At 45.4% G+C, this 24,858-nt stretch overlaps 1 protein-coding gene across 1 annotated transcript in view; it reads left to right on the forward strand.

Moving 5' to 3' along the window:
• Positions 1-6,637: 6,637 nt before the first annotated feature.
• Positions 6,638-24,858, forward strand: part of LOC142905588 (exosome complex exonuclease RRP44-like) — a 171,051-nt gene continuing 152,830 nt past the window's right edge. The window contains exons 1-4 of the mRNA XM_076052214.1: positions 6,638-6,744; positions 7,096-7,289; positions 17,270-17,527; positions 18,482-18,650. Coding sequence (XP_075908329.1) covers positions 6,655-6,744; positions 7,096-7,289; positions 17,270-17,527; positions 18,482-18,650 — 711 coding nt within the window. The 5' untranslated portion in view covers positions 6,638-6,654. The remainder of the gene's footprint in view (positions 6,745-7,095; positions 7,290-17,269; positions 17,528-18,481; positions 18,651-24,858) is intronic.

The raw sequence follows: 24,858 nt of genomic DNA on the forward strand, positions 1-24,858 counted from the left end.
TTGTGTTACAACCGAAACGTCGTACGCTATTATGTTATTTTATTATTTCTTATTTATACGTGACTTTACCGAAAAAAAACAAAGAGTAATTCCTGCAGTCACGAAAGCTTTGAATCAAGTCTGTAGTGCCTCTTGTTAAACAGTGCTTCAGTTAAACAGGAAAATTAATAAATCCAGCAGGCATGACTTGAAAAGTAACACATTTACATTTTGGGTGGCACTCTAAATCGTCCGGTAAATCGTGTCGCCAATTATAATTTCTGCGTTTATCTGCGCGTGTCTGTGTACCCCCAGTGGAGGAATACGTGCGCAGCTTCCTGGACAACCCTGAGTTGATTGACCGTCTGGCACTGGCCTCGGAGCAGGTGAGACTCCGTATGCGTGTATCAGCTCTGCCCCCCCCTCATATTTATGGTGCGGGCCTGTACCCTTGTCCGACCCCTCACTTCCGCGTTGCATCCAGCTGCCTCACTGAAGAAAGGGACACTTGCCTTGCGCTGAGTACGACGTTTCGCTGGTTGTAATCGCCAGGGAAACGATATACTCGATTTGTAAGTGTTGTGGGTTTACTCTCCAATACACTGGCGTGCTGCAGTAGTAACTAATTGACACGTTTTGTTTTACGTAACAAACCTTACTAATTGTCTGTGCCGGGTTAACTACGCACATTTACGGGCTCTTACCCAAAAAACCTTTATTATGGATAATATTGGTCGCAAAAGAACACGTGTTAAACAGCTCCCTTTTAGAACGTCTCATCCTCACCAGCAATGGTCAATCAATCAAATAAATCCTAGATTTATAACGTGGCATATTTACCAAAAAGCAGAGACGGAAGGGTGAAACTCTAGAGGTAGCTCTATGATATCCGCTTTTGTGGAACGTTCTCTAACACGGATGGCCGTACTGCTCTGAGATAAATCAGACTGGATCCTTCGTCTCGTTACGTGATGTCAGTTGCAAAATTGTTGTTGACGCGTGCATGTGCCGTGCGTGTGCTGTGTACGTGTGCAGGATGTGGTGGAGTCCCGGGTAATCTTCCCCGAACATCTCCCGCTGTCCCAGCTGCAGCAAGGTGTGCGCTCCGGCCGGTTTGTCCAGGGAACCTTCCTTGCGAGTCGTGAGAATTACCTGGAGGGGACTCTGAGGGTGCGAGGGGACGGTGACAGTGATAAAGAGGTACACGTTTCACAAGCCTGCGTCTGGAAGGAACAATGCTGTCCGATCGTATCTGTGTGAGTTTTAAAAACAAATTTATAATGAAGCAGTGGCATAGCCTTCTTGGCATGAGCAGTAGCTCTTAACCTTTACTGCAAGGCTGCAGTAAAGGTTAAGAGCTACTGGGCTAAAATATTTGTATTTTGAACGTCTTTTGCACCCTACGTAGGTGTCATAGCCTGGCTCCTGCCCCCCCGGCCTGTGAGTCTTGGTGCAGTTGCACTGCCTGCACACTCGATAGCTACGCCACCACAACTACAGTATATACGTTAATTGTGACTACTTTAATAATAGGGTTTTTCCCTTTTTTTCTGGCAACAAAACTGAAACCTTTTACAAGGAATCATGTGTGCATTAACCACAATACTTGTGGTCAAAATGCAAACAAAAAACACACTATGATAATATATGCATTGTCCTTGAGACTGATTGGTTCACACCAGGGACGGCTTTCTTTTGAGCCTCGACCCAATTGGTGCGAGACCAGAGGACGCCAAAAGGCGTACGCATATATTGCAAATATTATCAGTGTGTTTTTGTTTGCATTTTGACCACAAGTATTGTGGTTAATGCACACCTGATTCCTTGTAAGAGGTTTCAGTTTTGTTGCCAGAAAAAAGGGGAAAAACCCTATTATATTTTGGTACTGGCAAAGGAGGTCTAATGATGGTTGTGACTACTTTGTTAACAAAATGAATGGTCTATTTCCACCTCCAAAATGTAACGTTAAATAACAATTAGGTACATTGGCCCTTTGTTGGAAAAAAAAAACCCAGTCTAGAAATTGCCCTACTTGAACATATGTTACTGAAAAACATTGGTTTCAGAAGATTCATGGGCTCATAGTCCTACATTTTAAATTGTTTATTCGTGGTATTAAAACTCTTGTACAGTAAAACCTTGGATTGCGAGCATAATTCGTTCCGGAAACGTGCTTGTAATCCAAAGCACTCGTATATCAAAGCACCCGTATATCAGTTGTGATCACGTGACGCTCGGCAGTACAAAGCTGCTCGTATTGCAAGACCCTCGCTCGTTTATCAAATTAATATTTATTAAAAATTTTGCTTGTCTTGTAAAACACTCGCAGACCAAGTTACTCGCAATCCAAGGCTTTACTGTATATGCTGCTCTCTAACAGCACTTGGCCCAGCGGTCTGTTAAGACTATACGGGGGATCTTTTTTGTCTGCGTGCAGGTGTTGATCCAGGGGCTGCAGCATTTAAACCGCGCGATGCACGACGACATCGTGTGCATGGAGATGTTCCCCGAGGAGCGCTGGGTTGCCCCCTCCTCGCTGGTCCTGCACGATGAGGGCGTCGCAGGGGACGTTGCAGAAGAGAATGAAGAGGATGTGGTGAGTGGAGCGTCAACACTGCCGAACCAAAATCAAACCCAGACACCTGCAGTGTGCGTGTCTCTCTCCCCGTGGTCGCATGGATTTTTCTCCAGGTCCTCCGGCTTTTCCCTCCACAGTTACAATCTGACATGCACTTAGAGTATGTGGCTGCTATCAATTTCAAATGTGATAAGATACTTCACTGAACGATCATTTGTGGCCAGGTCACTTAAAAAGAGCTATAGAGCTCTCAGGGTCCTTACCTGGTAAAGTTATTTAGTTTATAGTTTTTAAATAGTTTTAATATAAATTTTGATTTAAAGCTTTCGTGACTGCAGTAATTCATATTCTTAGTTTTTTTTCGGTAAAGTCACGTTGAAGGGAAACAACAAAATAATAAAATATATAAAACAATAAAAATTCTCACGACGTTTCGACCATAACTCAAACGGTCGTCTTCAGGTGTGTTGGTTTGCATAAATTTATTTTAAAACGGCGCATTTATTTATTTATAAAAACGTTAGCGCCACGCGCAACGATTTGGCAGTTTATTTAGGACTAGCCCATCTATATTCTGAAAAGAGGAGGGGGGAGACGAAATTTTTTATAATGTATGCTGTCTGAAAGCCACTGTAAGCGTGAACAATCAATTAAGACCTGAAATGGTTTATCAAATCTTTCCAATGATTGCTAAGATAGAATGCATCTTCTCGGTTGAAATTGTCTCTGTGCTTGTATATGTGGATAGCCTCATGAACGAATCTCTCATGGAAGCCAGATGGCTTACAAAGAACCTCTGTCTTGGAAAAGTCAATGGCATGTGAGCCTACTGAATTAGAACAATGATCTGCCACGGCCGAGGTGTTGGTCCTACCGTGTTTAAGGTCTGCTTTGTGTTCACGAATGCGGTCCGAGACATGGCGTTTGGTTTCTCCAATGTAACTACTACCACAGAGGCAACTTAGTTTGTAGACACCAGGGTATTGTATGTCCGGAATCACATCTTTTACAGACGGAACCAGATCACGGATTTTATGTAATGTGTTGAAACGGACCTGGATCTTGTGTTTATTCAGGATTTTGGAGATCTGTTTTGTGACCCCCGCAATGTAGGGTAAAGTGATGGTTTTGAAAGGCTCCTCAAGAGGGTTCTTCTTCATGGTTTGAGTGATAGCTTTGCGGATTGTATAGTCGGAGTAACCATTAGCCCTAAGAGCTTGGTGTACGTGCTTGAGTTCACTGCTTATGTGTTCCTGGTCGGATATGCATTGGGCTCTATGATACAGAGTCTTGATGAGAGAATTCTTCTGTGATGGATGGTGGTGGGAATCCGGTTTCAGATAAGCATCCGTATGGGTAGCTTTCCTGTAGACAGAGTGGCTCATTGAACCATCAGGTCTCTTTTTAATTAGGACATCCAAAAAAGGTATCTTGCCATCTATTTCGACTTCCATGGTAAATCTGATGGCTGGGTGTATGGAATTGATGTGGTCGAAGAATTGGTCTAGAGCAAGCCGGCCATGTGGCCAGATGACAAAAGTGTCATCCACGTACCTCTTCCATAAGGTTGGGCGCAGAGTGGCAGTCTGGATGGCGTCAGTCTCAAATTTCTCCATGAAAATGTTAGCTATAACTGGAGAAAGGGGGGAGCCCATTGGGGTGCCCTCAGTTTGTTTGTAGAAAGTTCCATTCCAAGTGAAGTATGTATTGGTTAAACAGTGTCTCACCAGGGGGGGTACCTCAGTGTTTAGTCCTTGATGAACCAAGTCTTCAATGATTGCAATGGTGTCAGGTACAGGAACCTTGGTGAATAAGGAAACTACATCAAAACTGATAAGCAGGTCGTCTGGGGACAGGGAAATACCCTTGATTGTCGATACCAGGTGAGTCGAATTTTGTACCACAGAGGTGGTCTTTCCAGTGAAAGGACGCAGGATTTCAGACAAAAAACGAGCTAGTTTGTAGGTGGGGGAGCCGATAGTAGAGACTATGGGACGAAGGGGTGTATCTACTTTATGTATTTTTGGTAAGCCGTATAATCTTGGTGGCCTGGCAGCAGAAGGTTTCAACGAAAACTGTTTAGATTGATCAATTAATGCGGTTGAATCAGAAATTATTTTGTTGGTTTGTGTGACGAGGCTGTTGGTGGGATCTCTTTTTATTTTTGTATAACTACCATCGTCGAGTAATTCTTTAATTTTGTTGTTGTATTCTATTTTATCCATGATGACAGTAGCATTGCCTTTGTCAGCTGAGAGGACTACAATATCATTCCTCTTTTTTAATTTATATAATTCAAAACGCTCATCTTTGCTGAGGTTGCTAGCTGGCATCTTAGCGTTTTTGAGGGTTGCAGCGATTTCAGATCTTGCTACGTCTGCAGCGATGTGACCCAGGCCCCTGAGAGCAACGTCTACTTGGGCAATTATATCATTAACTGGTATGTGTTTAGGTGTGACTGCAAAGTTTAGACCTTTAGCTAAAACGGATTTCAGACTATCGGAAATAGAACTGTTACTGCGATTAATTACGACTTTGTTAACGTCTAACTATAAATGCACCGTTTAAAAATACATTTATGCAAACCAACACACCTGAAGACGACCGTTTGAGTTATGTTCGAAACGTCGTGAGAATTTTTTATTGTTTTATATATATTTTATTATTTTGTTGTTTCCCTTCAACGTGACTTTACCGAAAAAAACTAAGATTATAGTTTTAATATAGTTTAAACAAAGAATAACAACAAAAACTCAACCACTTCAAGAGAGACCTTAAACATAATGAACACCGTGTGACCAGACAACAATCCACATTAGAGATGCTGTTAGCTTGATTTTGCGTTTATTAAATGACTTTACATTACATTACTTCAAAATCAAGTCAGGAGTGCTAATCATTTCATACTATTTTTGTATGTACGTAGGGGTTATTTGACCATACTTCGATGCGGGTTGGTGAACGGGGGGGGGCATAGATCAGGAGCATAGAAGGACAGGACAACAGTTCATTTTGCTGTACTGCGCTCTGCTGCCTGCCATTTTGGCGCAGAGCCTATACCACCTGTTATGCATATCCAGGCTCAACACGGTGGCGCTTCCACGGTCTGAGCTCCTTTTTAATGTTTATTTTAATTAACTTAATTAGAACTCAAGAGATCAGGACACGTATCATTTGCGAGAGTGACCTGGGTCACAGGGTGGCCTCTATATTGAAAACTAATTTCTTTAGAACTGCTTTTTGTATTTAGATTGTTGTCCTTTCCGCGCACCTCCGATTAGCATGGTTGGCTGTGTACGGTGGGAAATAAGTTCTACATGCATACATACCACAGTGACAAAATGCAAAACATAATAAAGTACAGCAATGAAGTTAATTGAAATTGGCACGAAAACAACTGTGGTTTATGAAAAGTCGACAATATTGCACAAACATAAACAAGTGTTAGATATTAAATCGCATGTAGTGCAAGTTGGCTTGGGCAGATTATTTATAGGCTGATCATTGCACACATATAGGGTGACTGATGTGCTAAGCAGGTAAGAGAAAATGTCAATCAGTGAAATCATAAAGAATCGAGAGATTAAGCATCAAATTGTGAATTAGATGGGAGGGTAACCTTTGTTGTAGATAATATTGGTCGCAAAAGCTTACGTGTTTTTTTTTAAACGTGTGGTATCTGATGGGCGTGTTCCGGTTGATTCTATCAATCGCCAGAACTGTTTTAACTTATAAATATTTACGGAGGACTCCTCACTGTGATCTTTTGTCATTTTAACAAAGCGTCAGTCTCATTATTGACACTGATGAGACACAGCATGAAACCACATCCGCAGGTTAAGCGCTATTGTTTTGGATTGCTCCTTCCCCTTCAAGCCAAATTGTATTGTGTTATGCAGTGAGTTGGTTAAAAAAATAGTTATTTCATTATTTCAGTGTGTGAGAGAGACGCTACTGTGGTGAGTGCTCATTTGAGTTTGCGTTGTCATCTCCCGGTGCTATCCCAGCTGCTGCTGCTGTCGTCGCTCTTGCTTAGATTACGCAACACGATGTTTGTCCTTTGTTTTGGTCTCCAGCTGAAAGCCGAAAGTGGGAAGATGCGTCGGCCCACTGGCAAAGTGGTCGGCATCATCAAGCGGAACTCGAGGCCGCTGTGCGGCATGCTCATGCCCAGCCCAATCAAGGAGGTGGGCTGATCTGCATGTGTGTGTGTACGTGTGGGGAGCGGTAATGTAGCGGTTAGCGCGCTGCGCTACGAATCCTGGGACCCAAGTTGGATTATATTTATCGCTCATAACCAATAAACAGCGCCAAATGTCTGAACCTGTCTTGGGCCCTTCCCTAGGTCGACTCGGCCATAAATGAGTCTCTGATGTGGCATGTAAACATCAGCGCTGTGGAGACAAAGGCGGTCGGGCATGGTGCTGGCCGTACCCACCCCGTCGTTTGCCGTACCAGCTTGAATAGGTGTGTGCTGACGGCACTTGCCCAAACAGTTTGTTGAATGCCTTACTGGGGGCTTTTTGGGCGTGTTGCAGGCCACCCGCCACCTGTTCACGCCCGCGGACCGCCGCATGCCACGAGTGCGGGTGGAGACAAGACAAGCAGCGTCCCTGCAGGCCCACCGCATCGTGGTGGCCATCGGTGGCTGGCTGCGACACTCCCGCTACCCGAACGTACGACTGCACCGTGACGCCCCGGACGCCGTGACACCTCACCCGTCTGTCCCGTGGTCGGCATCGTCGGGCTCATCCTTCTGTCACTTGACGCGCGGCCAAGCGGCTCTGTATGCAATACAGCCGTCGAACCCAAAACACGAACGGTGACACGGTGAATTGGAAGTCAGGGTGGATGAAGTGGCACCACTGTGATATTTTTTTGTTTGAAAGCATGGCAAACTCACCTGTGATTCAACCTAGGTTATTAAGGTGTTGTAAGTTGATAGTCTCAGCCCAGTCACCAATAACTGCACCAAAAACGATATTAAATGTGGTCGTGCACTTCGATTGTTTGATTTCCATCTCTGAGAAAACTACTGCGTTTGACTGCCATGTGATGAACATTACTTTGATTGGCAGAGTGGTTGGAAAAGCACTGCCCCCATACAATTTGGACTGCATTTCACTTCAATGGATCTTAGAAGTAGCTCTGTTATGTCTGCTCCTGTGGGTCGTCCTTGACCACGAAGGGTTTGTATAGATTGCTTGTCTTGTGCGATACCATTAACACAATGAGAAACAAAATTGGTGAAAAGTTAAATATATTGTTAAGATGTATTCTTTGGGTTGTATCTTTGTTTAAACAGATGTCGGTTAATATTCTACATAATGTACGTTAGGTACAAGGTTGGCATTGTGGTTGTGCTTTTCATACCTATTTGCCACTGCACAACCGAGCGACACCATGGCTGGCACGGTTTAGTAGGCTGCAGGTTGTTTATCCACTGCAAAAGCGGATCCATGCCATGGACGGTCAATGCTTTGAACAAGGCTAGGCACGTGCAGATGACGCTGTGGTGCCACGTCCCCGCGGTGTACTGACTGCCGTCACACAATTAACGTGTCGCTAGCCCCGCCCCTGGCCCTGCTCGGCCCCCGGATATATTTGGATGCCTTGTGGGGCCAGCATACTACGGTTTGGTTCTGGTTCGACACGGCAAAAAGCCAGTGGGTGACCACAGACACTTCGAGAGATCTGCACTGTCTGGGTTCCAATGTACCAGTGGAAAAGGGATACCGGTGACGATTGGCCACGTATGTGCATATGCATGTTGAACTTCTTCCGTACCATACGTAGACAACCGTGCTAATCGTCGGTGTGCTTGTGCAGGGCCATTTTGTGCGCTCTCTGGGCGAATGTGGGGATAAGGAGACGGAGACGGAGGTGCTGCTGCTGGAGCACGACGTGCCACACCAGCCCTTCAGCCAGGCCGTACTTGCATGCCTGCCCCCTCCCACGTTCAGCATCACAGCAGAGGTACGCATGAGACGTGTGACGATATGTCAATTCATCGATTGAGTTCAATTCTTACGCCTGCGGTGTGTTGGTGTGTTCGGTCGTGCATGTGAGAATCCTTTACTTCAATGTTCTTTATTACAAGGCCCACGGGCCACTGGTGGCCCCTGGGTGGCCTTTGGTGTGGCCCATGACGTGTGGCCCCCGACGTATAGGCCCCCGACAATAGACAAATGCGAAAACACCCCCCATCATCATCATCGTGCTGTCAAACCGCAATAGTTTCAAGATGTTTGGCCTGCGTAGAATACCTTCTAGAGGACCTCTCTGGAGCTCTCCCTCCAGTCGAGGTCCTTCCGCTGCACTGTCATGAACGAGAAGCCACGGGGCTCTACACCTTTACCGCAGACCGTATATAGAAAAGCCGTCGACCTGAAAGAAAGTCGATGGCTCGGACACATCATCGTAAGAAGAGAGGAAATTCACATCGGAGGAAGGAAGGCGACGGACTTATGGAAGCACCAGGGCGGAGACCCGAGAGGCAGGCCTCGAGAGATGCGGATCAAAGTGGTGAGCCAGGATGTGGAGGACTCTGCAGTAGCCGTGGAGATGGTCCAGTACAGAAATGAATGGAGCAAGGGGACTACAGACTTTTTTTCCTATAACGCTGTACTTGCGTTGCTGAAGAACACCGAATTGTGGAAAAATCGCATGATAAATAATATAGGGTAAAGCACAGTCCGCGATAACACGTGAGATGCGTGCGCAGGCTTAACAAAGACTTCGGGTACGTGAGTAGCATCTAGAAGCATCCAGAAGCATCCCGCCTTGTGTGATGCTACACCGAGGCAACCGTACAACCGCTTTTTCTGCCTCGCACAACGCAGTTCTGTTCACTCGATCGCCTTTTATCCAATTCGCATCCATGTTATGAAAAAAATGTGTTCCCTAATGCATTCATCGCATTATATCTAATTCACGATATGAAAACACGCGGAGTTATAGGAGAACGGACTGTACTTTCAAAATATTCAGTCGCCTATTGAGAAGATAGAACGCCATTAGAATGAAGTTGGTTTACCCATGTATGGCTCACCCTGTGTTTTGTTTGTTGTAAGGCAGCGTTTTGTTGAACCTGGTGCTGTGTGTGTCCCGTACAAGGACCAGGCTGGCAGGGAGGACCTCCGTGCGTTGTCCATCTGCAGTGTGGATCCTCCAGGTTGCACAGACATCGACGATGCCCTACACTGCAAACCGCTCGACAATGGGAACACCAAGGTATTCATTTGGTGGTGGTAATCGTGGTCACGGTCACGGTAAGTCGTGCCTATTCCTTTCATGGTTTTTTCAATGCTGGCGGAGGTGACAAGGGGAGTTTAGTGGCACAATGATAAGTGCACTGCACATTCATCCTGTCAAGCTGGTTTAGTTCCAGTCATGGCTAACACCGGTACAGAGTGATATCTAAAAAAACTGCCCAAGTTCTCCCCTTCACCACCTGCATTGACCATCGTAACAAAGCAAGGTCAAATGACAATAGCGACCCATTACGGCATGGAGAAGCCGTCATCCTGCAGTGGATTGACAAAGGGGTGGACAATATTCCTGTTATTAAGTTTCCAAACATTGTTGCCTTAGTGCCCGTATTCTTGGTCTCTGCTCGGCTCAGGACTGACTTCAACACGGCTCGGTTCTGGCTTGATCTGCTCCGTTGCCTCCAAAGAAGTATGAGTGGCTCAGCTGTGCCTTGGCTCAGGCTCAGCTCACGGAAATTCTGAGCTTGGCTGGGAGCATGCAGAGATATACGTGGAGGCACAAGGGACACGGAGGCTCAGGGCTGGAACCATGCTTAGAGGCAGCTCGGGTTTTAAGCATTGCTTTGATGTGGCTTATTGAGAATTAGAATCAGAATATTTATACTGGAGGAATCCGATGAGCTATAAAGCTAGTTTTCACATGTCCAGTAGAGGCGGGTAAGAACGTTACACCAACAAACAGTACAAAAACATAATAGTAGTGCAAAGTACAAGAAAGATAAACAAATAACCCAAACACAAACAAATACAACGAAACCATCCCCATCCTACCAGGCAAAACCCACTGAGGTATTGATTTTATTTTTGATTAGTGACCTGGCCACAAATGAATAGCTCAACAAAGTGGCCCATCATTTGGACATTTATAGCAGCCAAAATAATAGAAATAATCTCAATGCATGTTGCGCGAGAGCCAAGCCTGAGCCAAGCCATGGCTAAGACCCCACTGGCCTAAGTGTCCACGTCACTGGCCGAATGCCTGGTTCACAATGAATGCACCAGGTAGTAACGGGTGTGCATTTCATTTCACATTATTGTGCTTTGGTTGGAGTGGCTATGGTGGAGGTTATGCATGCATGTGGAGTGAGCGACTTCCGACAGACGTCTAGTAGAAGGCGTCTTATTTATTAAAAGCACACAGGGCGATACACTTCGTAACGCGGCTACACCTAGGCTGTACAAACACGCAGCCCATTTGCGTGCTGCGTAGCTACGCTGGCTGGTTAACGAGCGTAGCGGCGGAGACAGAGCTGCTCTTGCAGAAGAACCAGCCACGTGGTCGAAGACGAAGAGATGACGACGGTAGCGACGCAACCAGGACCCAGACCCCACACTAACAGCCCCGAAGTTCTGATTCGGTGCTCTTTATATCTGCCTGGAGTGGCCAAGCTCCACCTCTGGCCACGCCCCCTTTCTAGAACCTTCTAGGCCCTTTGGGATGGTCCCCGGAGCTTCTCGACTGACTCCGCCGTTGACCTTTACCCCAGATACGCCCCTTCATAAAAAGGCATTATGTAATGCAGCTATAACCTTAATTACCCTTACAGGCCGGCAGGTATCACCCTGTCATTACACATCCATGCATGTGAGGGTGGTGACGGTGTATTAATGTGTGTTCTAGGTTGGGGTACACATCGCCGATGTGAGCTACTTTATCCGGCCGGGGAATGCCTTGGATGAGGAGGCATCTCTGCGTGGTACCACAGTTTACCTGTGTGAGAAGGTGAGATGTGGATTTCTTCTTGCCACAATATCAAGTGTTTTACGACCCGCCAATTTCATCCTTTCATTCTTAACTTTACGACATGATGTAAAATATTATGATGTAACGATCATCGCGGTACCAGTTTCCCCACAACTGTAATTGTATTTGACATTTTCACCACATTTTTTTGCATGCTTTTCAGTACTTCCCGTATGAATAACGATAACTTAAAAATGAATTAGAATAAAAAAAATGTGCAACAACAATGCTAAATATCTCTCATGATATTTTAAACGAGGTGATTTTTGTGGATTTCTTATCATATGATGTACCGTGACATCATGAGCGGCAGGCTATCGGCGCAGTGGTAACACTCGTGCCTTGCAGCAAGGAGACGCTGGGTTTGATTACTCAACTCTTGTGCCTTTTTGCTTGCAGTTTCGTTTGTCCTCCCCCCTGTTAGTGAATGGGTTTCCTCTGGATTAATCAGATTTCCTCCAAATAAAACCCATACAATCTTAAGTGGCATTCGCGAAAACATCCCCTTGCTGAACACTTACCTGCAGGTGACTTAATCATGTGTGGGTTTTCTTGCAAAACACTCGTTGAGTTGGTGCATATGTATTTGCCAGCTTGTGTTTATTGACAGAGAAGTCGTCGCGTTTATGTGTTTGTGCGCGTGCAGAGGATTGATATGGTGCCAGAGTTATTGAGCTCAAACCTGTGTTCCTTGAGATCCAACGTCGACCGGTGAGATGCACCAACAACTGTTAACTCGCGAGTGCGCACATTGCAACCCATACTCAGCAGCTAACGTGCGTTGTTGCCAGGTGCACATGTAATCCCATGATGCGTAGCACTGTTAAAGTGTCATTGTACAGATCCACACAAGCATGTGTACATACATAAGCAGCCAAACCAGGATGGCACAATGGTAACACGTGTCTCACAGCAAGAATGGCCTAGGATTGATGCCCGACTTGGTTGCCTTTCCATGTAGATTTTGTATGTTCTCCCCCTATTTAGCATGGGTTGACTCCAGGTTATCAGGTTTCCTCTCATCGCTAACATAAACGTGTTATTACTACTATGATCCTTAACCAAGAAAAGCCTCACTGAATCTCATAACTTCTGGAGGGTACTGCAAAGCTTTTGCAGTCGAACAATGGTTGCTACATTAATATTCCAGTTGAGTAATTTGTAACAACCCAAACCGGTTTTTGGCCAAACATCCCGCTGCTGAAAGAATGACTCGACTACCAAAAACTTGGCAAGACCCTCCTGAAAAAGAGTCTCGAGACTTTGCGAGGCTTTCCTGAGTGAACACCCTGCACCACTCTAATGACGACGACTCCGCCACTCGACAGTGAATGGCGACGGTGCATGTGCTGTGCGCGTGCAGGCTGGCGTTCTCGTGCATATGGGAGATGACTCCAAAGGCTGAGATCGTGAGCACACGTTTTACCAAGAGTATCATCAATTCCAAGGTGATTTCCCCCCCCCCCCCCGCACAGACGTTCAGTTTTTGTAAAACTCTCGTTTGCTTTCACGTGTATTGTATCGGTGCCTTGCTATGTTAGTGCAGTTGAGGTTTCCGGACGGCTGAGAGGTCAGAGCATTGAGCTTGCACCTCTGGGTTCACAAGTGTAGCGAGATGAACCGGGTTCACAAGTGGTAGTATGTATGTTGAACTCTTTTGCACCGTACGTAGCCAACTGTGCTAATCGGAGGTGCGAGGTAGGACATGAAAGTAGTGAGTTGATGGTCTCTGTCCAGTCAACAATCACTGCACAAAACACAGAACATGCCAATTCGTCACGAGTACAGCACACGGGTGTGTTGTACCAGTGACGAATTGGCCACGTTCTGTTTATGTGACAACCCTTACTAGTTGGCTGTGTCGGGTGGTGGCGGGTTTAATGACACATTTACGTATTTACACAATCTAACCCAAAAAACCTGTATTATGGATGATATTGGTCACGAAAGCCTACGTGTTAAACTCACTGCACAAAATACCACCAAATTACATTGCACTAAATTTGGTTAAATTCCAGCTTTGAGAATTCAAAAAATATAAATTTTGCTGTCTTTGGGTGAGCGTAACCCTCAGTGGTCATCGGGAGCCACGTAGACATCTGTTGAGTTCTGGCTTGGGCTTGGATCAGGCGTGGGCATTGTGTAATTGCGAGGATCCCATGGTTCACCCGTGGTGTGTTCATCGTATCCCCGCAGGCGTCTCTGACGTACGCGGAGGCTCAGCTAATGATGGACGATGCTGGGCGGAAGGATCCGGTCACCAGCAGCTTGCGTGGCCTCAACTCCCTGGCCAAGATCCTCAAGCAGAGGCGCATTCAAAACGGGTAACTCATTGTCAAGATCCTCATCCCCTCCACCGCCACTGGAGCGATGAGCCGTATTAATGTGTGCACCGCATTTAGTCGATCGGCAGGTCGCCTGTGGCGCGGTAAAGTGTGGTTACTCCCGTGTCTTCTAAGACATCCGGCCAGCGTGGAAGAGTAGGCTAAAATACATTGAGAGGGACTGTAAAAGGGTGTATCCCTAGAGGGGCCGCCTCTTATGGGAGCCCCCTTCTTCCAGCAGTGGCTTGAGCAAGCAATTGCAAGGCTGCACCTGTTGCTTTTTTGACCCCATGATGCATGAGGCTTGGGTGAATATCATGCACAAACAGGTGTTACAGGATTCATACTCTGTTTTTTTTCGGTAAAGTCACGTAGGTAAAACTATAAAATAAAATAACAACTAAATTAAATCACGACGTTTCGGGCGCAACACAAGCGTCCTTCTTCTGGTGGGACAACCACAGCCAGAAACAATTGCTGAAGTGGGCAAAAAAGGGCTGTTGTAACAAGAGGCTATATAGGTAAGAGAGTGGGGGGGAGCAAGGGGGGAGAGATAGAGAGGGGGGGTGTGGGGTAGGGGAAGTGGGGTGCTGCTAGAGGGATTAAAGGGGCGAGCACGGCAAAATGCCGGGGGGGGGGGAAGTGAGTGGGGCTGGGAGTGGGAGGCTGAAGAAGCTGGAGATGCGGAAATGAAGGCAACAATAAAGAAGTTAAGGTTTTACCTGGTTAATAACATCCTTCTAGATTGGAGTGTTACAGGCTGCTGCGGGGCTACATTGTGGGCAATAGAGGACAATGCAGTGACATAAATTGTTTTACTCTTCTTAATGCTCCCATGTCTGTGCTCCCCCACCTTTGCCAACGCGTACTGACCACCACGGTTAAGTACGGTAAAACCACCCCACGACCCGTATGACATGGGGCGGCCCTCATCCAGCAGTGGATTGACTTAACGAGCTGTGCATGTTCAACTCAAATATCTGAGTTTGTGAAGTGTCTTATATTAAGATTCTGTGTTGTTTTGGCTGGACATGATAATCGCTCATGTCCCTTCTCCACCCGTAGGGCATTGACTCTGGCATCCCCTGAGGTCCGATTCCACATGGACAGCGAAACCCACGACCCGATCGACCTGCAGACCAAGGAACTCAAGTGAGTCTCGTCAACAAGACACCTCCCATGACTGCGATCCGACTGTTGTGCAGATCTCTCTATCAGAATCAAAATATATATTTCTACTGGAAGAATCCGATGAGCTATAAAGCTCTTTTTTCACAGATGTCCAGTTGGGGCAGGTCACAACGTTACAACAACAAACAATACAAGCACACGTTAGGATTGCAAAGTATTGGAAAGGTAAACAAATAACTTAAACAAATATACAATAAAACTAAACTATTTTTATCTTACCAAGTAAAACCCTGACCACAAATGATAGCTGAACAAAGTGGCTTATCACGTGGGAAATTTATTATCAGCAAAATAATCTAAGATAAAGAATCTTGACCCTTGTGGTTGATGTGTTGTGGTGGCGGAAACTGGTGCGTGTACACAGCGAGACCAACTCGATGGTGGAGGAGTTCATGTTGCTCGCCAACATCTCCATGGCGGAGCGCATTGTAGGCGAATTCCCCGAGTGTGCGCTGCTCCGACGCCACCCGGCGCCTCCGCCTTCCAACTACGACATCTTGGTGAAGGCGGCGAAATCAAAGGTAGAGTTAGAACCCCTTTTAACGACCACCCTTGTTAACTAATCGCTTAACAACGGGCCTCCATAGAGCTCAATGTGTAGGCTTAACCGACCATTTCCCTGTTAACGACGGGCTCTTGTAGGTACAGTAAATATGAATTAATGCCACGTAGAAGGAAAACAATAAAATAAATATAAAACAATAAAATTATCACGACGTTTCGACTGCAACACAAGCAATCATCATCAGGTGTGAAAACCACAACAAGAAAATTTGAAAAAGTGGCAGTTATTTTTAACGTTAGCACCACGGAGAGAGATTTGACAGTTTGTTCAGATGGACGAGTCCATCTATGTTCGGAAAAGAGGAGGGGGGAGACAAAAAATAATGGATGCGTTCTGACAGCCACCTTAAGCGTGATCAATTAATTAAGACCCGAAATGGCTTATCAAATCTCTCTCCGTGGTGCTAACGTTAAAAATAACCGCCACTATTTTCAAATTTTCTTGTTGTGGTTTTCACACCTGATGATGATTGCTTGTGTTGCAGTCGAAACGTCGTGAGAATTTTATTGTTGTGTATTTTTATTATTTTATTGTTTCCCTTCTACGTGAATTTACCGAAAGAACCAAGAATATGAATCCCTGCAGTCACAAAAGTTTTAAATCAAAATGAATTCATGCATTTATTAACAGTGTTTATTTTAATATGATGTGTTTATAATGTTAGTATCTTTATGTATTAATATCCATTGTTTAAATATTATAAAGTACGTTTTTTGGGTGAACAAGGGAAACTTTCGATGCTATCGGAACGAATTAAGCTTTTAACACGTATTTCCTATACTCGCTTAATGACCAAATCCTTTAATGCTCGTGTTCGTGGAACCAATTACCGTCTTTAAGAGGGGTTCTACTGTCTCTAGATTGCTGTTAACCTTCCTTCAATATCATCCTCCTCGCAAGGAATTCAGAGGTCGTCGGGTTGCTCAAATTTTTGTTTGAGGTCTTTTGGTTTAACCGGGTGAGAACTCAAGAGAACATAATAGTCTCATTTGCAAGGGTCACCTGGGTCACCCTATGACCCAGAGATTACAGCTAGGACCCTGGCTTCAAAATCCAGCAGCCGCATTGAACATACTGTGTTATCAAGTGTAGGGAGTTGAAGGACTCGGCTCGTTTCCCAGCTACTCCACAGAAATAAGCAACAAAAAACCATCACGATAAATGTAGTACTGTATTTAATTTTAGATAAATTCCAGCACTGAAATGTTGAAATATCAGGTCGACTTATTGTGATGAACATTATGCTCAAAATGGGTGGGAATGTGCTACCCCCTACTGTGAAGCAGAGGTGTCTTGAAACGATGTCAGTATTGGCCTGAGCGAGCAATTGCAGGGCTGCACCTTTTACCTTTATCTTGAGATGTAGCCGTATAGTTTCCACTCGCCCTTAGAGGCAGAACAACTCAAAAGGTGTAACGAACCACAGACAACGCTGGAAGGCAGCCAGGCACTGTGCCAGATGTAGATTAATCCACTTGCTGTACTGCCTTCTCCTGGCAAGCCAGGTTATGGAAACCTGAATGCCTACAGGAAGTGCGCTGAATAACGTTTTCTTTCCAATACACCACAACCCTTGCTGCTTCCCCAGCACTGAACTACAAGCCACGTGCGGGATAGTCACCTCACAAACGCCGGTGTGCCCGATTTTTTTGCGCAGAACATCGAGATCCAGGTGGACTCGGCTAAGGCGTTGGCCGAGTCCCTGGACCGGGCGGCGGTGCCGGGAGCGCCACCATACCTCAACACTCTGCTGCGCATCCTGGCCACGCGCTGCATGATGCAGGCCATCTACTTCTGCTCCGGCATGGAGCCCGACACCCACCACTACGGGCTCGCCACCGCCATCTACACCCACTTCACGTCGCCCATTCGACGGTGACGTGCTCTGGCGTCAGGCACACGCGTGAAATCGACCTTCGCGATTATTGAGGGGACTATGTTGTTGTCTTGGTGTGGTCTGGGACTGTGCTGCCTTTCCCAAGTTTAGGAATTTATTCATTAATTGATGTACTTATGCAATGTTAATTTGTCATTATGGCACACCTCCGATTAGCACGATTGGCTACGTACTTGTATATCTTTTTTCTATTATTTACTTTTAGTGATTTGTTTACCTTTCCTATTCTTAGCACTCCTATCATCTACCTACTGGACATCTGTCAAAAAGAGCTTTTATCGCGAATCGGATTTCTCCAGGATACAGATTCAGATTTTGACTTATTTTTCTAAAAGGTCCTATAAACGGGAAGTTTGGCCAATTCCTTAAATGGTTGTTTGGCTTGTGTTGGAGAAAAACTAGAGGATCCGGAGAACACCAACGCCTACAAGGAGGGTGACAGTGTTCCACGTGCAGAATCAAGAATCCATTGCCGTGTTGCAGCGGCGGCCAAAAGTGAATTGCAATTCTGCCATGGATCGCTAACGATTTTGTTGTGGATCTTAAATAAGAACACAGATATGAGCAGGCAGCAATTTGCGTTACATCTGATGACAAATAAAAAATCCTCAACAAAGAATTAAATTCATACATTAACAAAGATAATTTCCACCAGCAGATGGTGCTAGAACGTGGTATGTCCAGAGTACAGTATTCTATCACAGCGTTAAATCCATCTGAGTCATTGTTTGCGTAGCTTTCTGGTGGATCGTGAAACCCGCTGAGATCCACCAGAATGAATCGCGGTGCTTGGTGGATTAATACCGCTGCTCCGTTGGCATCTCGTGGCCATACCGCAGCCTGTATCTACTGTAAATTTAATCTTCATATTAAATAGAGGCTACAACAAATGTGAATATTGTTGTTGTTGTTGTCTCCCTGTACCGTTACAGATACTCGGATGTGATTGTGCACCGGCTGCTGGCCGTGTGCGTGGGCGCCGACCCCACGTACCCGGCGCTCACCGACAAGCAGAAGCAGCAGCAGCTCTGCAACAACCTCAACTACCGCCACAAGATGGCGCAGTACGCCCAACGCTCGTCTGTAGCTTTCCACACGCAGGTGGGAGGCGGAAGTGTGGGCCACGTGGAGCTTGCACGGCGTGTGCTTAGGCACCTGATAATGCGTCCATTCGTCTCTTGAAAACCATTTTTAAGGTCACGAAAGCAGGCATCGTATTGTGCGTGTAGTAAGAATCAATTGTTTTCTATTCGCACGCTTACGTGTGGTGGTGCCGTGGCTGTACTGGTTGGCTACACTTGACATTGCTTTTCAGCATTCTTCTGTGTTTGCTGAAAAACCTAGTCACTTGGCACATTTGCCCATGATGTGACAACTTTATTTGATTGGCTCTGTCAGGTGATGGAGGATTATAGTCAATACAATTGACATTGTACCTTCACGATTGAACTCAAAATAATCCCCATGACATGATGCCAATAGCACAACTGGAATAAATTAGCGGGGGGATGCAGGAAAATTACCTTAAATTTTGTTAAATAATTATGGGCTTGGTAAGTGATGCGCGTGTGTCTGCTCTTTGCCACGTAGCGGTGATTAACGGCTGTTGTTGTTGTGGTCTCAGTTGTTCTTCAACACTAAGAGAGTGGTGAGCGAAGAGGGCTTCGTGCTGTTTGCGCGCAAAAACGCCGTGGTGGTGCTCATTGTTGTTGTGGTCTCAGTTGTTCTTCAAGACTAAGAGAGTGGTGAGCGAAGAGGGCTTCGTGCTGTTTGCGCGCAAAAACGCCGTGGTGGTGCTCATTCCCAAGTACGGCTTGGAGGGGATGGTTTTCTTTGACTCCAAAGATCTCAAGCTCAACGTTACCTTCGACGAGGAGGTAGGGCATGTGTTCACTTAACCGGGAGACATTGGCATTTCCTGAACGGCTGAATTCTGCATTTAAACCCAGGACTGGCTTAATGCACTGGGACCCAAGCCCCCTGACCATCTCTCTACGATTAGGTTTCTATCAGACACACAGACACTTGGTTTAAGGTGGAAGAACGCAGTGAGATACGAAGCTCCGTTTTTTTTGCCATTTGGCAGTGTGGACTATTACAGAGGAAGTTACACCGGTGGATACATTAGAGCCGGATGGCTCACAGGGCTATACCAAAATAAACTGAAACTGAATTAAATGATGTAAATGCGTTTCAAATATAAAACTGTCACAATTAAATTTGCTTTGGAAATAACTGCCATGACGGAGCCCGTATTGTCACGGAGAGGACATCACATTAAAAATACAGTAAAATCCTTCAGATCCGGAAGAATTATAGAGAAAATCTAATGCTTTCTGTAAACAATGAGAAACTCGAAGGGCAGAAAAGTACTTGTAGAATAAAAACAAATGAGGGAAATAGTAGTTGATGCAAAAAGTCATCTCTAGATGGCAAAAAGCACATTTGTCATCAGTGGATCCGGTCCTTTCCAGCATGCCTTGCATGCCGCATTACATTGTCACTCTGCGTGGATAATGCACACAGCCTAATTTGGACCAGAAGCTCAAAAGGGTCAACATTTGCAGCCATATTTTAGGTATGTTCTTAACTGCAATTGTGCACTCCATATAACCTAAGGGGGGTTGCATCTACTCCTTAATGATGGCCAAATAAGGCTTTAAAATTCCTTGGCTGGCCCGCACATCACGATCCCTCGGTTGGTTTGGTCATTGCAGCCATCGGCTTCTCATGCCTGATTTTCAGCTCGCGGTGAGGTGGCCCAAGCGGTATTGCATTCGCTGTGTGTTGTGGAGATTTGTGTTTCAAACTCGGTGGCCACTCCGGTTAATACTGTGGTGTGTCTTCTTTGGTTCTTTCGGTAAAGTCACGTAGAATGAGAATAAAATAATAAATTGATAAAATAAAATAGCACAATAATATTATCACGACGTTTCGGCCACAACACAAGCAGCCTTCATCAGGTGAAGGGACGAGACTGTGTTGTGGCCGAAACGTCGTGAGAATATTATTGTGTTATTTTATTTTATCAATTTATTATTTTATTCTCATTCTACGTGACTTTACCGAAAGAACCAAAGAAGATGAATCCTTGCAGTCACGAAATCTTTAAATCGAAACTGTGGTGTGTATTAAGCGTAAAATATTTACAGGCTATCCGCTTTAACAGTGGACGTTAAAAGATCCTGTAACGTTATTCGTGTGCCAGCATCATGGTCCAAGGTTGGCAAATTACATGCAAATTACTTATTTGGGGAGCACATATCAATCGTTCGCCTCCTTTTACAAAGACGTAGCAGTGACCTTGAATGCAAACGTTTTTAGAATCAGTGAGGCTTTTCTGAGTGACCCATGTAATAGTATGAATAATAACGTTGGGTTTACGTCAATCCGTGCTTGTGTGCAGGGCACTTGGCAGAGAGCAGTCAGCGGTAGTGTAGCGGTTAGCGCTCTGCGCTACGATCCCGGCGACTTGGGTTCGATTCCTTCGCACGGTCAACACCAGTGATGATTATCTGAACCGGTCCTGGGCCTCGCCTAGGTTGACTCGGAACTCAATTGAATGCCTGCTGCGGTGTGAAAACATCGCCACTGGGGAGACAAAGGCGGCCGGGCATGGCGCTGGCAACCCACCCCCTTGTGTGCCGTGCCGGCCTTCATCTGTGCTCCTCGCCAACAGCACTTGCCCCAACAGTCTGTTAAGGCTACATTGGAGATATGTCTTTGTGTTTTGTGTAGGGCCCCACGCTGTGCGTGGAGGGCATCGCGCTGAACATGTTCGACCGCGTGTGTGTGCGCGTGTCGCTGGATTCGTCCAACCTGCAGCACCAGCGGATCCGCATGCACCTCGTCCGCCCGGAGGTACTCACCGTGCGGCGCGACGCGCAACCTCGGAATACCACCGATTTGTATTGTGACCATGCTGCTGTTGCTGTTTGCTGCGCCAGCAGTAGTGCACAAAAAACAAACGCTCGCCGCATCGGAACGTCAGCGGGCCGAAAATTAATGGCACAAGCCACAGCATAGCGCTTGTTGCCATGCAACCCAAACTGTGGGACCGTATAGTAAACCCATAGAGACACAGAGATACATAGGAGATACAGAGAGACCCATTATGATTCCTAGAGATTCATAGAGACTCATACAGATACATAGCAGTGCATTAAAAACAAGCTCCTGTACGATTGTGGCCATGCAACCCAAACTATGGACTACATTTTACACCACTGTAGTCTGCGCTCCTTGAATGGAGGGGGTGGCAAGATGACACAAACTCTCTCCTGAGGCTCTCCCGTAGCTATCAGACCCATACATTGGCATTTAGCCCCTGAACGTAATACCCTTATAACACAGGAATAAAATATAAACTCCGGTCTTGGATGGAAAAAATATATGTATAGCTAGCATTTTGAGCTGCAGTCTGTTGTCCTATACCTCCTGTAACTGGCAAATTGGATATAACGCGATGATGAATGTATGAAGGAACGGATTTTTTGTATAACGCGGATCCAAACTGGATATAACTCGGTTGAATGAATGGAACTACGTCGCGCGAGTAGGAATAAGCGGTCGTAACGGCTGCCTCGGCGTAGCATCACACAAGGCGGGATGCTGCTGGATGCTTCTAGATGCTACCCACGTTCCTTAGTCTTTGTTCAGCCTGTGTTACGCATCTCACGCGTTATTGCGGACTGCGCTTTACCCCATATAATATATTATTTATTATAACACGATTTTTCCAAAACGCGGTGTTCTTGAGGTACGCAACTACCGTATTATAGAACAGACTGTATATCCAAAGACTATGGGACACTATCCCTACCTATATCATTTGTGACTGTCCGTGTGTTTAAATCCAGCTTGAAAACATCGTTATTAATTGGCTTTTCCTGGATTCTGATTGGTTATTACTGTGAGAGGAATCATTATGATTAGCTTTTATTGCATTTTGCATGCTGTGTAAAGTGTCAGTATCACTGTCATTATTGTTATTATCGGCTTTTACTTTATTTCTATTGGCTTGTATCTATACTTGAGTAGTTTTTTAATGTCCAGTGCTTTTTTGAGATATTTCGATATGCAAGGTGCTGTATAAAATAGATTTTTATTATGGCCCTAGTTCATTGCACAAGAAGGGCCATTATCTGAAACGTGACCTATTTAAATGATGAATGCGAGTTCTCAAGATACCAAGCTAAGTCAGGGTGTGGGAGCCTTGGTAGATATCAGATTTCTTAACAAAACTCCATGAGTCTGTTCTGCATGGGTTTCCTCCGGGTTCTCTGGTTTCCTCCCATATCTAAAAATAAGCATACGTTGAAACTGGTATTAAGGTAGTTTACGTATCGCCATGGGCGGCAGGGTGGCACATTGGTAAACCCTTGTGTCTTGCAGCAAGAAAACTGGGTTTGATTCCCAACTAGAGTGTGTTACTGTGTGGAGTTGTCATCTTCTCTCCCCGTGTTCCCCAAAAGTCTTCAGACTTGGCGAAGTTTTTCAGTGTTAATAAGTGTAATGATAACGTATCACATTTGTTGGAAATACTCGCATATGTGTGTGTGAGAGCATTGGTGTAGTGGTTAGCACGCTGCGCTATGAACCCGGCAACCCAATTCCCACTCACCGCCAACACCAATGAGGATTATCTGAACTGCTGTTTTGCCTACCCAAGGTCAACTCTTTCTTAAATGAGTACCTGGTGCAGTGTGTAAACATCAGCACTGGGGAGAGGTGTTGGCCACTTACCCCCTCGTGGGCCATGCCGCCTAACAGCAGCACAGTCTGTTAAAGGCTTATTTGGGTGACTATCTTTGTTGTACGTTTGTGCCATTTGTGTGTCCGCTGTCACAGATTCCAGGCTACAACCCTGCGGAGTCCACCCCATGGGGCTCGCCTTCTCCCCGGCCTAAGAAACCCAGACAGCACTAGTGTATCGTGGATGCGGTGTCAACAAGATGTCGGAGGAGGTGCATGAGTGGGCACACACTCTGGGTTTTACATCTGCAGAGTTAATTAAGTGTACATTGTGCTCGCAAGCAGAGGTGAACAATTGAAAAAAAAAAGCAGTGGCGGTTATGAGAAATGTTTCCCTGAAGTAACAGACGGTTTGCACTCTGAACTTGCAATCCAGAGTTCACCGGTTCTTCGTTCTCCTGGCGCAGCGGTTCAAATGGTAGCACATTTTTTTTAGAATTTTTACCTTGCCAACCAGTACAATCAGCCAATTAAGGTGTATACGCGTCAAGATGTATGAAAGGTTTAGGATATCTTATGCCCCACTTCTTTGCCAGCCAAGACACTGACCCCCTTGTGATGAAGGTGATTTCACAAAAATATTGGTTACTGAATCGGTGGTGTGTATTGACTAACGCAGCAGTGTCCAACCCACAAAGCACTGTGATCCATTCTGGTATATCTCAACATGTTCCGTGATCTACCAGCAATATATGACCAACAGTTACCCGGATGGATTTAACCGACTAATAGAACACTGTAGACATGCCAAGTGCTAGTGCGATTTATTGGTTTAAAATATATATTATTAATCCATTAATTCTTAGTCGGGGATTTTGTTTTGCCATCTGCTATAACAAGAATTGCTTTATATTAGAGGTGTTTATTCCTATTTGTCCTGAGATCCACAATCAAAATCTTTTGCGATCATCCACCCATGGATCGCGATTCACATATCGGCTACCACTGATCTAACAGTTGAAAACCAGTTTAACACGTAGGCTTTCGCGACCAATATCCATAACACAGGTTTTTTGGGTTAGATCGCGTAATAAATATTTAAATGTGTCAGTAAACCCGCCACCACCCGACACAGCCAATTCGAAAGGTTTGTCACATTAACAGAACATGCCAATTCGTTACTAGTAACATCACACCGGTGTCTTGGAGAGCAAAGCCACAACATTTACAATCTGAGTACAATGTTTCACCAGTATTTACAACCAGCTTCATCAGGCGACAGCCAGATTCGTGGAGAATCCTCGTTCCTTAATGCGCATGCATAATGTGTGTTGATTAACATATAAATAACCCAATCGGCAATGGATACCCATAGTCATATGCATTCATTGATTCCCCTCCCAATTCGCGAAAGAAGTGCTCACAAGTGATGGCTGTCGCCTGATGAAGCTAGTTAGTGCTGGCGAAATGTTGTACTTAGATTGTAAATGGTGTGGCTTTGCTCTCCAACACACTGGTGGACTGTACTAGTAACGAATTGACATGTTCTGTTTACGTGACAAACCTTACTAATTGGCTGTCGGGTGGTGGTGGGTTTAACAACACATTTATATAT

This window comes from Petromyzon marinus, chromosome 55 (genome assembly GCF_048934315.1).
Source record: "Petromyzon marinus isolate PM22_M1 ecotype Great Lakes invasive population chromosome 55, UKy_Petmar_22M1.pri1.0, whole genome shotgun sequence".
Classification (NCBI taxonomy): domain Eukaryota; kingdom Metazoa; phylum Chordata; class Hyperoartia; order Petromyzontiformes; family Petromyzontidae; genus Petromyzon; species Petromyzon marinus.